This window comes from Haliotis asinina, chromosome 6 (genome assembly GCF_037392515.1).
Source record: "Haliotis asinina isolate JCU_RB_2024 chromosome 6, JCU_Hal_asi_v2, whole genome shotgun sequence".
Taxonomy (NCBI): Eukaryota; Metazoa; Mollusca; class Gastropoda; order Lepetellida; family Haliotidae; genus Haliotis; species Haliotis asinina.
Window position 1 is genome coordinate 56,617,248 of NC_090285.1, and position 18,084 is coordinate 56,635,331.

Genomic DNA, 18,084 nt, shown 5'->3' on the forward strand with positions numbered 1-18,084 from the left:
TTCTGCTTGGACAGTAGCTGGGGTAAATGCAGCCAGTCTGTAACTATACACACAGTGCCTTCAAAAGCTTCATTGTGCTTAGAATCAGCTTAAGATTTTTTGTAGGCGTTTTCAACAGTTGGATTACTTAAAGAGTACTAGGCTCTTTACATGTTACTTTGAAACTGACAAAACATTCATGTTTAACTTCATTGTGCAGCAGGTTCAGACAGTTTTCATGTCTCTTACTGTAGTTGTTTTGACTGAGCACTAAAATAACTTTTCTTTTTAGTTACCTTTTTACTAGTTGCTAGGAATTGATTAGAGTTGGAGTATTTGGAGTATTGATGTATTTCTACATGTTTGTGCTCTTCATATGACAGAAAATGAAAAGATAAAGCTAAAAATGATAAAATCAATTCTGATTAGTAGCTAGATGTTATTGTTTAAGTTGGTTGTCAACTTCTTATTGTGAATAAAATAATGTTTCAGAGCATATGCTTTAAACATATGCATTTCCAAATTTTGAACAATTGATTGATTAACAAGCAGTTTTAGAGCGTATGTCGATGAAGGAGCAAACATATACTCTGAAATGTCACAATAGGAAGTCCATATATCTTGCTTTTCTTAACTTGAATGTTTGAATGATTGCAACTCACCGACAGTAGTATTGTCTTGGTCTGCTGTCTGTACCTACCTCATCACAAATGTAAAGGAAGCTTTATATAGTTGGTATCATCTGGCATCATGCCCTTTGACAGGTGTTGAATATATGTCTTGTGCAACTGCCACCAGATTCTTTCTTGAGAACAGTGACGACAATATGCAGAGGACAGAGGCCATCTCATGATGGACTGATGCAGGAGCTGGGGTGTATTATGCCAGGGCTTTTATGGGGGACTTTTATTAAGGAGTACCTTGAGTTAGGTCATAAAACAGATTTGCTAATTGAGGTTAGGTAATGTCTTCATATTGTGCATCCTCTAACCCACCATTTCCTCTTACGCTTATTTTTAATTCAGTTCTTTAAATTAAATTTTATTTAATAAAAATGCATTGACATAAATTAAGTTTTAGATGTCAGGATTTAAAAATAAAATGTATTAATAAATAAGCAAAAAGTAATTTGCAGAGAGCTGCTTTTGTAACTTTTAAGATTTCTGTCTATTATAGATGGAAGAATTCATGGCATAGATGTAAGACAATAGTCATTGTTTGATTGGCATTCTGGAATTTGGTTCGTCAAATATGAAACACATTTTTATGGCTGACTACTTATTTATTGCTAAGCTTGATAACAATGTGAAAATCAACATCAGAATGGTGCTTAATGCAAGAAACAAGGAGCTGTCGTCCATAAAGTTGCATGTTTCATTCTTGAGACAATAGCGACAATAGGTATCTGGATCTACTATATCATATACAAATGTTATATCTACATATTGATGCAAATTATGTATTTCTTTCTGTCCTGTCCCTGCTATGCCCAGTTTAGACTTGGCAAACACTTTGTTGTTAATCACTTCAGCATACAACTTTACTTCACTTCAGTGATGATTCATCTCCTTCAGACAATGAAAACATTATAAAATCAATTAAAAATTACATAATTGAAACTAGCCCCTTTATGGAATTCAAGTAACAACCTTTTGACATAAAATGTACTTTGTATCTTGTTCTTTTATTTTGACTTTGATTCATTCATTAATATCCTAAAGCCTGCTCCATAGAATTATGTCAAGATATAATAAATTATTTGCAAAGAAGCTTTGACATAGGCCTTATGGTCTGTTTGCTGATTCCATTATGTCATGGAATATGGTAATGTAAACATTAATGGTAATAAAATATTGTTTAGATCAAAACAAATTATGTATTCTTAGGTAGACTTTGTCAGGTAGCATTAAAAGATTTGAAATTAAACTTTATTTTTTAGTGTGTGAGTGTCACAGAAGGTCAAAATAAGTTTTCAATGACAACCTTGTCATCAATTAGATATGTGCCTCCCACTTGTATTATGATATTCTGTTATCTAGTCATGTGTACAAAATGACATAAAACCATTATGGCACACACTCTACCTGATAAGACACACCCCAACCAGTCATGCCAAACATCACATCCAGCAACAGCTTATGTTCAAAAACACCTTATAAAATCTTTCTGAAATTAGCAAACAATTTGTGAAATTTTACTACTTCACCATTTAAAGAATGGAAAGAAAATTATATTGAATACCTAATAAACTATGTCCTCTATACTGTTTTTATAGAAATTATACACAAGTTTTTTAAATGGTTTCTTTGTCTATTACTCCAGTTAGGTTTTGTCCATATGAACCTTTTAGGTTGTATTTCAAAATACTTGTGTTTAAACTTTCTCTTGAAAATTTTGGTTGATAGTGATGTATATGTTGCGAATGTAGTAAAATTACATTCCTTAATAGTTAAACAGCTTAATAGTCTCTCCATCACTTGAACTGATTAAAGTGTTATAAAAGAAACATGTCTTCCTGTACAGCAATCATGATTTCATTTTAATTGTGCTACGAACTTCTTGTTGTATACTGCAGCTCTTTGATGAATACTGCAATAACTAAATTAACAGAATAAATTGTTGAACACATGTTATGATATCACAGCTTTGTGAGACACCTGTGTGAATTTCATGTTGGTACAGAGGACTCAGACTTCCTATGAAGCAGTGGAATCTGTTGATGAGGAAATTGTTTTAATTATCAACACCCTAAATGGTCACTGATGATTTTATTGCTTCCTGTTGATCCATCAGTCCAAGCCTACAGCAACAATTAGCTCCATGTTGAAACACTGGCTGCTGTTAAACAGGAGCTACACTAATTACCTGCAATAACAGTAGAAATAAACATATGCCTTCAGAGAAGGTTCTTGGTCATAAACCTACATTGATAATTGACAGACTTTGACATGGCAGTAAACTGTTCATTCATATATTCTTTCATATCTGCATTATAGCGGTTGATGAGTCAATAATGAAGTGCATGACAATATCCATGATAACTTAATGTTTATTCCATAAAGAGATGTTTGGGTACACTTCATTATCCTTTGATATCACCACCATGTCCGGCTTTCCTTCTACATTTAGCTGACACATTGTGATTACTACTGGAACAATATAAAATCAGCTGAAGGGAAGCTATAAATGCAGCTAGAGTCTATGCAGGTAGCAAAAGCAGTGTAAGTCCCCATGGTGCCTAGTATGGTGATCTGCCTGCGGATCTGCAGCCTGTTTCTAAATTGTATCATTGATCTGTTTTAGATTGAATTGCTAGTCTTTAATTTATATTTGTGATAATCTTGTTGTTTTACAGTCCTTCGTTGACTGGTGTTTATGTTTTGCTTTTAATTGTTATAAACCTATTACTTGATTTAGTCACAATATGGCAAAATATTTTCCCCAGAACCAATTCTCTCGGTAGTACATAGGGTATGACGTGATTATTTCTAACATGATGTACTAATGACAATCTGGGTTAGAGTGTATCTTCAGTAAACCATGCTATTTATGAGAGGCGACTAACAGGATTGGGTGGTCAGACCTGCTGACTTGCTTGACACATTTTATTGTACATAGACTGATGCTCATGATGTTGATCACTGGATTGTCTGGTCCAGACTTGATTCTGAAAGGCCAGCTATCATGTAACTGTAATGTCCCTGAGTGAGACTTTAATCAAACGATAAACCCTTATCCTAAAATGATGTGTCTCATCTTAGATGTAACTGTTGTTTGTACTCCTGATGATTTTTTTGTCAGAGGTTTGAGTCCAACCTTTCCATGTCAGCTTATAGCAAATGTTTTTGTTGGTCAAACCAAGAATAGTGTGGATTATGTTTTTGAAATGTGTGACCTTGGAAGTCATGATTCCTCCTCACTGAGGATTCTGTGTTAGAATATTATTCCAAGGCAACCACCAGAAGACTAGGCGTATTTTAGAAACTTTGACACAACATGTCATTACTGGATTGTCAGGTCCAGTCTTGTGCTCATAATTTACATTCCGCCAGAGTTTTGCTGGTATATTGTGTCTCTGGAAAACAACCAAGGGCATGGAATCAGGCTATTCGTTGGTCACCATGACCATCACTTTTCAGATATACAAGGATTCTAACATTCAGTTTGTGAAATCAGACTGACACAAATGCTTGTATAAATATCTCTGTGTGTGATATGTGAACCAATCAAAGTTAGTTTACTCATGCTATATTGAACAAGGGACCATATGTTTATGTGTTGTGTTTCAGGGTGGAACTGTGCAGTGTTTCCGTCAGGAGTGTCAGTCGAAGTGCAGTCATCCAGCTCAGGACAATGGCTGCTGTCCAGATTGCCATGACTGTCTCTACGAGGGCAACATTCACAAGGAGACGTCATCCTTTGTATCGGATGTAGATCCCTGTCAACAGTGTACATGTATGGTAAGTTACTGTGTAATCCTCTTGGGTAAATTTAGGTTATTAAAGATAAATCATATGTTTATTTGTTATCAGAGAAATATCATTCTTGTTTTCATTAATTCTGTTTTTGTTTTCATGATTTCTGACAATTATAATGCTTAATGTTTGTGTTGTCGTGGTTACATTATCCATCAGGCAGTCATATGCCAGTGTGTAATAACATTTGTTTGTCAAAATGTGTCAGTGTGAATGTGTTGCCTAGGAGTAAGGATCATCCATCAGACAATAATATGTCAGTATTAGTGTATCAGAAAGGCAGCTTTATTTGTCAGATAGTAATATGTTAATGTGTTGCCAGGAAGACACCATCATTTGTCAGACAGTCATGTGTCAGTTTTAATGTTTTGCCAGGGAGGTAGCATCACTTGTCAGCCAATCATATGTTAGTTTTCATGTGTTGCCAGGGAGGCAGCATCATCTGTCAGACAATCACATGTCCACCAGTCAGCTGTATGACACCTGTCCAACTTCCCAACGAATGCTGCCCCACATGTCCAGGTATGTCACAGCTTCAGTCACAGAGTCCCAGGTAACAACAGTAACAATCCTTGTTGCAGGTAGTTTGCATGAATGTGCAGGATGCTCCCATCCAGCAGCAATGCTTGTCAGTATGAATGAAGCAGGGCATTGGATAATTTATTGTAAGGATATATATGATTGGATAAGCAAGCACTCAGACAGTATCTAGACAAGTCTGTGACTTTAATAATACTCACAATCCTCAGTTTCAATATACAGTGGAAGCTGTCAAAACCGGCATCTGTCCAATCCGACAATTTGTCAACATTGGGGTAAAATCTCAGTCCCATCCTGTGGCTCATACATTTATCTTCAGTTCTATAATCCGACAAGTTGTCTAAACTGGATTATTTCTCTAGTCCTGATGAGTGCCAGTTCAGACAGCTTCTACTGTAAATTGTTTTGGAAGAAAGCTGAGGAGACAATAGCTCATATGTTAGGCTTTTGATTCATTGCTATTCGTTGCAGATCTGTGTTATGTAGATTTGTGTATGCCAGTACAAATGATGCCCCAACGTGTCAGTGATTGAAGCATCACCTTTACCTGAATGTGGAGCCTGATCCACAAAGCCTTTTCGTAACACTGTGACATTCATAAGCCTATGGTAGTCTATAGTTATGACATGTCATAATGTTACAGATGCTTTGTGGATTAGGTTCCATGTCCTATATGTTTATCAGTTTGATTAAATCAACAAGTGCCAGTACGGTGCTGACAGACTTACAAATATAACTTGAGTAAACCAGGATTTACATGTCAGGTCAGAGGATACTGTCATGACCAGTTTTCCTTGAGGTCTTCCAGGATATATAATATTGTCACTCTGTCGTCTTCAGTATGTCAGTTCCTCGGCCAGACATATCCTGATGACAGTCGATTCCAGCACCCTGAAGACAGCTGCCAGTCATGCACATGCAAGGTAGGTGATTCCATGGCTGTTGGTTCACTAGGGTTAGAAAATACAAAGGCAAAAATGAAAATTATAAGAAATAAAATCATCCTCACATGTATCACTTCAAGAATTATTGATAAATCATTTGGTATTTCTTCTCAATGGTGCGAATAAAGTGAAAAGAGATTTTATTAAAGTTGTCTTTCTCTTTCAGATTTTTTTGGCATGAAGTTTGAATGTAATCATTTCAGTAATCTAGTGGTTTACGTATATCACTCCATACAGTCGCTATGCCTCACTGATTACAGGGTATATTTACAACCTGACAACATAGCTTCCAACACAGGATGTGTGGAGCGCTTGTTATTCTTGCCTTAATTAGATGATTGTGTTAATTTCATGAATTGCCTACCTCTTGTATAATGTGTTGTAATAAACATTCTGTATTATCCAGAATTCATTTATGATTTGAGGTCCTACTTTATGACTACTTTAGTGAGATTAGTGCCTCCTTGTGAGTGATGATGGCTGTTTATCAGTGATTTACAAGGAAATCTCATTGAGTGTGAAATAACTCAATAAAAGTTTATAAATGTTAGGACACCACATTTTGTCAAAGAATCAAAATTACGACTATGGATGAGATTTGATATATTTGATTCTGTAAAAAACATAATAATTAGCTTCTGTTTATCATCCAAATTTTTTTCATTTGGTAAATAGTTGTAAACAGTTTCATGAAAGTAGCTGCTTGAATGGCATTTGATGAGCACAGAGATCTTTCTGGGTTACATCCTCTTTTTCAATCTGGAGTACAACATTTCAGGGTTTGTTCTCACCCCATCATCAGGTAGAACTAAACTGTTATCCCACTGTCTTCCACATATATTGTATCATGGCATTGTGATGTCCAAGTCAGAGTTAACAGTTACTGTTCAGTTCTGCTTGATCATGGAGCTAGAACAAGCCCTGAACAAGTTTTGTTCTCCAGAACAGAAAGAAGCTATTACCCAGAAAAATCTCTATGTTCGTCAGTGTCATGAACGTAAACTGTTGTAGTAACCAGCTTCAGTGGAAGAGGTATCAGTGATGGCATCTGATTGTGATGACATCACAATGGCCTGCGGGGCAGTGGGGTAGTCCAGTACTTAAAGCATCCACTTGTCATTTTGAAGACATGGGTTCGACTCCTTTAATGGGTACAATATGTGAAGCCCTTTTCCTGTCATTGAAACTGCATCTCATAGCTTTCATGTCACTCTAACAGTATATCTTGTGGGAGACAGTTTTGGTTACATTAACAAAACACTATTTATTAAAGACCGACCAAACTCTTCCACATCTAAAGCCACAATATGAACATAAAGAGTGTTCTTCAATGTTGCGCTCACTTCATGATGTCATCAACTGTCACAACATTTGAAATATGTGACTAATGGGACCATGTAGCAAGGCTCGCTGTTTTGGTTGACACATGTCATCATATCCATATTATGTAAATTGATACTCATGCTGTTGATCACTTTATTGCCTGGTCCAGACGTGATTTTTTTCAGACCGCCACCATATAGCTGGAATATTGCTGTGTTGAGCATAAAGCTAACCTCGCTCACTCACTTATGTCTTCCACAGATGGGTCGAGTGAAGTGTGAGCGGGAACAGTGCATTGTCAAGTGTACACATCCCCGCCAAGACCTGTGCTGCCCTCTGTGTACAGATTGCTTCTTCGAGGACTCACTGTACAGGAATGGACAGTCCTTCCAGCCAGATCCCTGCAGGAGGTGCTCATGCAGGGTAAGACCAGTCACAGATCCAGTTCAAGATCTGTAGCAGACCCAATGCAGTGTCAGACATTGATAGATCAGTCTCAGATCTAATGTAAGATGAGTCTCAAACTTATTTGTGAGATCAGATACAAACCAAGAAAGTGATGTTAGCAGGAAAGGTGCACTTGTCCACCTGTGCATCGAATATGTTAGTTTATTTTCCCCTTGTTCTACAGTTTTATAGGACGGTAATGTAGTGGAATACTGAAGCAGATCCTGTGTTGTGTAGGACAGGAATGTTGTTGCATACTAAGGTAGGTCCTATGTTGTGTAGGATGGGAATGTTGTTGCGTACTAAGGTAGGTCCTATGTTGTGTAGGATGGGAATGTGGTGTGTGAGGAAGAGAAGTGTCCAGCTCTGACTTGCCTCATGAAGGAGACACCTCCAGGACAGTGCTGTGAGAAATGTAAAGGTAAGATTCCTGTACTCTTCCAGTCCTTGCAAGACCTATATGCTGTATACAGTTGGCAGCCATATACAAGATAGCAGCAGCGATGACATTACCCAGGCTCTGTTCATATGTGCTGCTGTGTAACCTGATGTCTTAGCATAACAAAATTGGTCTGTGTTAACATGCCACTCACAGTGTTAAATAAAGTTTAATTTTTGATTTTTCTATATGTCCCATGTAGGTTACAAACTCGACTATTCTATATTTCCCATGTAGGTTGTGATTTCCATTATTTTATATCCCCAATGTAGGTTGTGAGTTATATTATGCTATATTCACCATTTAGGTTGTGAGTTATATACTGAACATCATTGAAAACGCACCACCTGTAAATTTTGAAATAAGGCAATAGAATCTTTTGGAAATGGAAAATTAATGGTGGGAATTTTGATAATAACACACTAGATCGTACATAACGCTCTACAGTAAAAAACGGATCGTTCGAACACATCATCGAACACATCACATGAAAACAACAAAATTCATGCACATCACACACGAAGGGCACAAATTGCATGCAGAAAGCATGCTGTTCAGGGGTATAAATGACCTTCGGCACAAAACCGTTCTCATTTTCGCAGTACTTTCGTAAGTAAAGTTTTTTCGCCATGCCAAGATTGTCACCAGAGGAACGAGAACAGGCCTTGGGTATGTTGCAGGTCGGCGCTTCAAGCAGAAACATTGCACGACGATTTGGGTGTCATCATTCGACCATTCTGAGGCTTGCTAACAGATACCAACAAACAGGAACCAGCAGGGACCGGCAACGCCCAGGTCAGGCACGTGTTACCGCCCCTCATCAAGATCGAGACATTGTACGGCGCCATATTCGGGATCGAACCTTGCCCGCTGCCAGAACCGCCAACGCTGTCCAGGGTCGACGTGGTTTGATCAGCGCTTCCACCGTCCGACGCCGTCTCCGTGCAGCAGGGTTACGTTGTCGACGCCCTTACGTTGGACCCATCCTGACTGACAGGCATCGCCGTGAACGCCGACAATGGGCTGAACAGCATCGTGTGTGGTTGTTACGACGTTGGCATGGTGTGGTGTTCTCCGACGAGTCGCGTTTTCACTTGCGAAATGCTGACGGGCGTCTACGGGTATGGCGTCGACGGGGTGAACGTTATCATCAGGATTGTGTTGTGCAAACCGATCGGTGGGGTGGAGGCAGCATTTTGGTGTGGGGAGGGATAAGTTATCACCACAGAACCGCTCTGATTGTTTGTCGTGGCAGAGTGAATGCCGTTTACTACCGTGACAACATTCTTCAGAACAACGTCGTTCCCTTCTTTCACCAGCATCAAGATCTGCACTCATTTCAACATGACAATGCACGAGCCCACACTGCACGTGTTTCGATACAGTATCTGGCTAACAACAACATTCCTCTACTTCACTGGCCTGCATTGTCACCAGATTTGTCACCCATCGAACACTTGTGGGATTACATCGGCCAACGCCTCGCACGTCGTCCGCAGATCAACAACCTTGGGGAACTCGACAATGCCTTGCAGCAAGAGTGGAATGCAGTGCCTCAGGACTTTATTCAGAGACTTATCCGTTCAATGAGGAGACGTTGCACAGCTTGTGTTGCTGCTAACGGGGGTCATACACGCTACTGACTTTCCATTTTGACCCCATCTTTATTTCATTGTCAGCTGCATTAAATCTTCACTGTTTTGCTTGATTGTTTTTTGCTTCTTTTCTTTATCAAACATTGGTCTACACAAATATGTAAAATTTACATAGATTGCTCACTTCTGCTCTTAGAAATCCACAATTTTAGGGGTGGTGCGTTTTCAATGATGTTCAGTATATTATTCTGTATTCTACATCTAGGTTGTGAGTTATATTATTCTATATTCTCCATCTAGGTTGTGAGTTATATTATTCTATATTCTCCATCTAGGTTGTGAGTTATATTATTCTATATTCTCCATCTAGGTTGTGAGTTATATTATTCTATATTCGCCATCTAGGTTGTGAGTTATATTATTCTATATTCGCCATCTAGGTTGTGAGTTATATTATTCTATATTCTCCATCTAGGTTGTGAGTTATATTATTCTATATTCTCCATCTAGGTTGTGAGTTATATTATTCTATATTCTCCATCTAGGTTGTGAGTTCCGTGATACCCAGTATGATACAGGTGCAATGTGGATCCTGCCAGAGAATCCGTGCATATCCTGTACATGCAGCGGGGGCCTGGTGACCTGCATGGAGGTGGACTGCTACGTCCCATGTGATGAGCCGGTCCAGGTTCCAGGCCAGTGCTGCCCTGTCTGTCCCAGTGAGTAGGCATTCTGCCATTCTTCATGGTTTACCATTTACCATTCATATTTCAACCGTTATCATTCTTTATCAAAATCCATTAACGATTAAACTGGGTTGGTGGGGTAGCCTAGAGGTTAAAGCGTTCACTCATCACACTGAAGACCTGAGTTTGAAACCCACATGAGTTACAGTGTGTGAAGCCCATTTCTGGTGTCCTCTGCTGTGATATTGCTGGAGTGTTGCTAAAAGTGGCAGAATACCAAACTCAGTCTGTATCAATTCAACTTTTTTCATGTTCACTGTTTAACATTCATCATTCATTTTTCCACATCTACCATTCATTGTTCAACAATTTCCATGTACTTACAGCTTTCACTATTTACTGTTACCTGTTCATCAGTTTCTATCCACTGCTCGTCACTCACTGTTTACTGTTCAGCATTCACCTTCACTATTTTCTGTTTACCAGTCATAGTTCAATTTCCAGACACTGTTCAACTGTCATCATTCACTGCTCAACATATCCCATTCACTGTTCAGCATTTACCATTCACTGTTCAGTATTTACCATCAACTGTTCAAAGTTTACCATTCACTGTTCAGCATTTACCATTCACTGTTCACCATTCACTATTCACATTTCAGCATAGACCATGGATTGTTCAGCATTATCTGTTGAATACATCTGTTCTGTTCATTCATCATTAATGCTGAAAGGTTCAACATTTACCATCTGCCATTTCCAAGATCTCAGATCTTCCATTCTCTTGTTTCCACAATCCACCACTGATTATGTGTTTCAGCATGTAACTTTGAGGGTCGGCGCTACAAGAATGGGGAGGGCTTTACTCCCAATGGAGACCCATGTGACTACTGTACTTGTGAGGTGAGATATGCCTTGAGTCTGATGTCATAGTATATCCTACATAATGTGTATCCAGACAGGTAACAGCCTGTGTTCATTATCAAGTTAAATATGTTTGTGGAAAACATGCATTATATCCTAATACGATAAGAACATATAATAGATCTGTTACAATAACAGCTTAATATATAAATTATTTTCATTATGGAATAGAAATTCTTTGATGAAATGTTATCAGATCGTTTTTAACTTACTCACCGGTGCATTGAACAAAAACATCTGTGCACAGTTGATCGTTATTTCTGGCTTAAGGCCTGTTCTCACAGTGCGATGTGTAGTAACGATTTGTAGCATGCAACACAGTTGCCAAGTGAGAACACCCAAATCGTTACCACTTGGTTGCATACAACTAGTTGCAACCAAGTTGTAAGACATAGGACTTGTGCTAATTCCTACAAGTCACAAGCTCTCGACCAATCAAATTGCTGAGATCTGTGTTTCCCTCAGTGTGACATCCCTTTGTTTGTGTTGAGATCATGTTTCTTCCTCACTCGATGAATCCATGTTGACGAGTCATACTTGAGAATCTCAAGAGATTCAAGTTGTGTGCGACTTGAAAGTACACAGATAACAAAGTCGTTAAGATCTTTGTTTGTACTACAAGTCGTACGCTACAAGTTGTTACTTCAAGTCGCACTGTGAGAATGCACCTTTAGTTGAATAACAAGTCGCATAACATTATCAAAGTTTGTTACCTTTCACTACTTTTAACTGGACACAATACTCAAAATAGCAGTTTTGATATGTCCTTGGAAAATATGATTTTACTTGACCTTTGTTCCATGTTATGTAATAGGTACTATAAAGCAGATAATAACGTGGGGGTCATCTGTGGACCCCATGGCCCATGTTATAGCGAGGGATGACTGTACTGCATTGTGATCATGATAGTAATAACAAGATCATGTTTCTTGCAGTTTTCTAGCATTATCAGACAAATAACAAATCCTTTCTTGGATCAGTTCAAAAAAAAATCCTGGTGAATGCACAATGTCATTTCAAAAGTGGTCCTATGTAACATTTTACAACTGAGATGAAATTTTCTCAGTGAAGTACCAAATCTAGGATGAATCCCATCTTAGATTTGAACTTTAGAAATGACCTGACAAGGTCTGTGTTAGAAAGTATCTTCACTAACCCATGCTTGTCATAAGAGGCGACAAACGGAACCGGATGGTGAGACTCGCTTAGTTGGTTGACACATGCCATCAGTTCCCAATCGCGCATGCTGATGCTCATGATGTTGATCACTGGATTGTCCAGAGACAAATCTACAGAAATCTGCCATATATCTGGAATATTGCTCACTCGAACTTCAGAGACAGACACCTAATCCTAAACCCCAGGAGTGCTGACATCTGCCTTGATCACTATCACAATGATTGTCTTTATCTATGTTTCTGTTACCAGGATGGTCACCTGAGGTGTGTCCATGAGGCCTGTCCTAGCACTGCCAACTGTCCCCCAGAACAGCTGGTTGCTGCAGCCCCGGGAGAGTGCTGTCCTTCCTGCTCTGGATGTGAGTTGTCTCCCCTTTTAAAGGCACACTCCACTGTATATGCATAAATTGTTCAAATGGGTCCTTTCATCATTGATCCAACGAGTGCAGCTCGAGCATCAGATCATCCAGTGCATGTATGTATAATTTACTGCATCATAGCTTACACTTGTATGTGATTGTGTTGTGACGTTTTGTGTTGCAGTCGGTACGACTTGCACTAGGACCGAGATTGGTCGCCGCACGCATCCACGCCCGGAGGAGCCTTGTTTCTACTGCGAGTGCAAGGTGAGTACATGTGTTATGTTGTAACTCTGGTATGATGAAATAATGTCCACCAATGATTTCAGGGACATGTCAAAAGGGTTGTATTTCTTCTGTTGTGTTTTGTGCGGGATTTACATGTACTCTGTATCTGACACAGGAGGACTTCCAGTGGGAGTGTATGAAGAAGCAATGCAAACCCCTCAGCTGCCCACCAACTGTCCAGATCTTCACACGTGGACAGTGCTGCCCCAAGTGCCCACGTATGTAACTTGCATCAATCCAGTCTCATGCTCTTGTCCATTCCAGTCTCTTAGTCTGGTCAGTTGCTTTCTCTTAGTCATATCCCTTCCAGTCTCTTGTTTGTAGCAATCTCTTTGTGTTGTTCTATCCAACCTCTTAATTTAAGCATTTAATTTCTTTGTGTAAATATGATCTGTGTGCCCTGAAATTGACCATAATTTTTCTGTCTCAGCCTGCTATGACCAGACAGAAGGGAAGTACTACAAGGAAGGGGATGTCTGGTCAGCAGCCGACAACCAGTGCGTCACATGTCGGTGTGAAAGATCAGAAGTTAGGTGCAGCCTGCAGGAGTGTCCCCCTCTACAGTGTACAGCAGCGGAACAGCTTGTCCCCGACACTACCGGTTGTTGCGAGGTGTGTCAGCCGGTTGAGGATGCTACATGTGCCTACTACGACACTGTTTATCAGGTACGAGACCATCAAAACCTTAGCTGGAGCATATTAGACCAGTAACACTTAAGGCAGAGATAATGCTTATACTCTGATGTTCCATAACTGAAATACTTACTGTACGAACAGGTTATCATGATATTTTCTATGAATTTTGTAAATAATTGCTGCTTTTGTAGACTGTTTCATGTCAGTCTTGTTATTAAAAGTTATCTTGCTATTGAAAGGTATCTGTCTTATTGAAAAGAATTATCAGTCTTGTTAAAAAGAGAAAAGAGAGAGTTATCTTTCTTATTGAAAAGAGTTATCTATCTTGTTTGCAAGAGTTAACTTTGTTATTTAGAACGGTTATCTATCTTGTTAATAAGGGTTGTCATTGTGAAGGAGAGTTATCTATAATGGTCTTTTGTTGTACCACATTCCCAGCCAGGTGATGAGTGGCCGCTAGACGAGTGCACCCGCTGCAAGTGTATTGCTGGTAAAGTGAAGTGTGCAATTAAGAAGTGCCCTATTCTGGATTGCACTCCTGATGAAGTTGCAGCTGTTACCCCTGGCAACTGCTGCCCAGTGTGTCTTAAACGTAAGTTTGGCAAATCTTGTCTTTCTTGACAGAGCAACAAACAATATGCTTATGGCAAAGAGATGACATATGCAGATTACCAGTTTATATCGAACTTGTATCTTATGTGTAGTTTGTGAGTTATCTTATTGTTTCCAACTTTGTTTTGTTTCTTTTCACTTTCAACAATACGATATAGTTTTGACTAGGCACTATGCTCAAAATAGCAGGTGGTCAGACTCACTGACTTTGTTGACACAGGTCGTCAGTTCCCAACTGCACTGATTGATGCTCAAGTTGTTGATCATTGGATTGTGTGGTCCAGACTCAATTACTTAAAGACAGCTACTATGTAGCTGGAATACTGTGGTGTAAAACTAAACTCACTCACTCATCCCATGATGTGACATGTGACTTGGAGACAGGTTGGTTTCTGTTGATGACTGTCTACCTCTGTGTATGTACCTTGTACCTTCTTCTCCAGAACCAGGGACCTGTATCGTGTTTGGAGACCCTCACTACCGCAGCTTTGATGGCACCACCATTCACTTCCAAGGCATGTGTCGGTACATTATGGCAGCAGATTGTGAAAACAACAACTTTACGTGAGTACACAATATCATTTTTATTAATTTCATGTGGTGATAAGTGCTGTTGAAATGCACATGATAAAATACATCAAGGGTTCAAAATAATTTTTAAATAGTTTTTGAAAGCTCACTTGTCACAGGGCAAGTGACTTTATGAAAGTCATTTGTCCTGACTAGTTTTCCACTTGCCCTGATTTTTATGACATATATTTTGCTGCTTGAAACCGTTAGCTGAAATTATCAAGTAGCCCACAGACAAGTATGAAACCATTATTTGATTGCCCACAATGAAAACCGACTTGTCCCAAGCATCTGACAATGGGATTTTTTAACCATTGTTCATTTACCAAATGCCAGTTCTTTTAAAGGGGCACTGATGGGGAGCGAATAATGTTTCTCGCCAACGGTCGAATTACGAAACCAAACCGCAAATTGGTCAGCGCCTGCTCCTTCGACCGTGACGGACAAAGGAACTGGGCTCCTGTCCATATTAGCAGAATTTCTTCACCTAAACAGTCAGGAGGCCGGATGCCCATCATATGCCATTTGTTTAAAAATGTCCATGGTATCCCTTGTCAGGCTGCATGCGACACAGAGATTACATCTTCCTTGCTGTAACTCGCGTTTGATGGTGTAAACCTACACGTGTTATTTGTCATCATTCTCTGGATGGTCAATTAATGAATTTATAACAGGTATAATTAGTAGTAACACCACTTCGGTTACTCAACAAAGGTTCCCATTTGGCATTTCTCCTGTTTGGAGTAAATACTCAACGTTATAAATTAAGGTCTGTAATGGCAAATGTATTGTATGTTATGTAATATGTGCATGTAAGTGAAGGAAGAGGGTTTATCAGCTGAGTTACAAAAACAAACATCGATCAAAGGATTAACCGATAACACACTGATTGATTAATTACTTTTATCTTCTAGCGGATTTGTCAAAAGGCAGTGTGTGTAGATGTCTACACCCTGTCGTAAAGAGTGAGTGCAAAAACAACATCCTCCCTTCAAAGAATTAACCACCCTTGCGTTGATTGATTGATTGCTCATTATTGGTTAACTAAATTACTTAGAATGGTGGACATCATACAGTTAGTTTGCCAGGTGTGCTATCTTGGGAAACCAATAAGAGGTTTATCTGGTTTTCACCAACGAAAGACGTGAAACGATGTGTTATTTTTCGCAAACTAGACAGTTGTAAGACACGCGACATAGAGCAGGATTATTTACCAGCTGCCGATGAATGGAATACGATTTCTTTAGCGTGGATATTGATGGATACATTCCTGAACAAGGTAGTAGCCTGACATTGTTGCTATAAAATAGTCTGTTTTACATTCATTATTTGCATTTTGTTTTAATTTATTTGTTGTAGCATTCAGCAGAATCTGTATGACAGAAAACACACACTAGATCGCGTATGTGTGTGAAATAAGATCCACATTGGCAATCTATACAATGTATAAATGTTGCTGTTATGTTAGAAATTTACTATGAGTATAAGCAGATCGTGTCTTCTTTTATTAATTTTCAGAATCATACAAATATGACAATAAACTAATTAGGGTTATGAGAGACGTACATTGGCTTCGTTATTTTTCCGTCCTAATAGTTTTTTACCATTTCTACCACTGGCAGATGATTAACCTTCAAAGTGTTTCATTGGTTTTCATAATACATTTGTTATGAAGTTAAAATGACTTCACCTAAGTTGATCTGTCTATAATTAAACTATCAAATGCGCTTACGGAATGCGCAGCAGAGGTCACGAACCAGTCACGAATTCTGGGATATCATCCAGGTACTCACGGGAGAAAGACAATAACAAAAGTTTACACCAGTCCACGGAAATTGCTCCGCATCAGTGCCCCTTTAAGGCCAAATTGCAGTCTCCAAATTAGCAGATCTAATTCTTATTTCATTGCCAATCATCAAGAAATATTTCTAGTTACATTCAAACTTTGAAAAACATGATACATAGGAGCCACTCAGTATGAGCAGAATTACTCAACTGAAACTGTTGTGTTACAGAGTTGAAGTTCAGCATGATGGTCGGGATGCACCTGGGGATGTTTCTTGGGCACAGAACTTCACCATCACCATGAGTGACATCGTAATTGAGATGCTACAGAACCATGCTGTCAAGGTAGATAACCCTTTCCAGGAAGCGTACATCATGAGAAAGCAATATATGTTCTATAATTCTGTCTCAGCCTCCTGGAAATAAGGTACAGTATTGATGGGACTTAAGGTTCACAGTATGTTACCTCATCTCTACTGAATAGAGACGTTGGGGTAGCCTAGTGGAAAAAGTGTTCACTTGTCACACCAAAGGCCCATGTTTGATTCCCACATGGGTACAGTATGTGAAGTGTCATTGCAGGAATATTGCAGAAAGCAGTGAAAACCATACTCACACACTCATCTCATGGAGTAGCCTCCTTACTAGTTTTGTAACATCAAGAATTGAAAATATATTGTTGATTCTTGATCACTACATAATTTCAGATTGGTATGGCAGAATATAGTTTCATGGTGTCTGTTGTCACACAAATGTCTATATTTCCTTTTAGTATGAAAGAACTAAAACTATTTAATAAAACATGCAACAGCATAACCAGGTGTGTAGCAAGCCAGGTTTTGTGTGTAAGCCTGATAGGTTGCAAAGCTTTATATTTAGATCATTTTGAGGGCTTGCCGAACCATTTTAGCAAAATTTGTGGGTAAGCCCGGAGAGTTTGAAGTATAACTGGCCCTGACAATTGCTGATGATGATCTCTGAGTGTAGTTTACAGTCTGTGATGTAAAACTGATTTTCATGTCAGGTCAATGGCCGTGTTGTGGAGTTGCCATTCCTGTATGGGTCACGTGTCCAGATTGAGATGTCCGGCAGTACTGTCCTCCTCAACACAGACATAGGCTTGAAGGTGAGATACAACATCATTGTATAGTTTACAACATTTCCTATACATCTTCCTACTCATTTCTACGGTATTCTTATCCTGCAAGGTTAACAAAATACTCTATTGGTGACAGTGATGCAAAACAATACCTGTAGTTATGGAGGATCTTGATTATTTTATTTCATGATAAAATATGTGGTTC

The 18,084-nt window shown here is 39.0% G+C and overlaps 1 protein-coding gene across 1 annotated transcript in view; it reads left to right on the forward strand.

Annotated features, from left to right (window-relative positions):
• LOC137286983 (uncharacterized) overlaps positions 1 to 18,084 on the forward strand; it is a 204,061-nt gene that overhangs the window by 180,868 nt on the left and 5,109 nt on the right. The window contains exons 39-53 of the mRNA XM_067819051.1: positions 4,269 to 4,439; positions 4,883 to 4,976; positions 5,835 to 5,917; positions 7,523 to 7,684; positions 8,036 to 8,129; positions 10,288 to 10,461; positions 11,249 to 11,331; positions 12,781 to 12,889; positions 13,074 to 13,156; positions 13,293 to 13,395; positions 13,608 to 13,843; positions 14,252 to 14,405; positions 14,869 to 14,989; positions 17,011 to 17,125; positions 17,805 to 17,906. Of these exons, the coding sequence (XP_067675152.1) occupies positions 4,269 to 4,439; positions 4,883 to 4,976; positions 5,835 to 5,917; positions 7,523 to 7,684; positions 8,036 to 8,129; positions 10,288 to 10,461; positions 11,249 to 11,331; positions 12,781 to 12,889; positions 13,074 to 13,156; positions 13,293 to 13,395; positions 13,608 to 13,843; positions 14,252 to 14,405; positions 14,869 to 14,989; positions 17,011 to 17,125; positions 17,805 to 17,906 (1,884 nt within the window). The remainder of the gene's footprint in view (positions 1 to 4,268; positions 4,440 to 4,882; positions 4,977 to 5,834; positions 5,918 to 7,522; positions 7,685 to 8,035; positions 8,130 to 10,287; positions 10,462 to 11,248; positions 11,332 to 12,780; positions 12,890 to 13,073; positions 13,157 to 13,292; positions 13,396 to 13,607; positions 13,844 to 14,251; positions 14,406 to 14,868; positions 14,990 to 17,010; positions 17,126 to 17,804; positions 17,907 to 18,084) is intronic.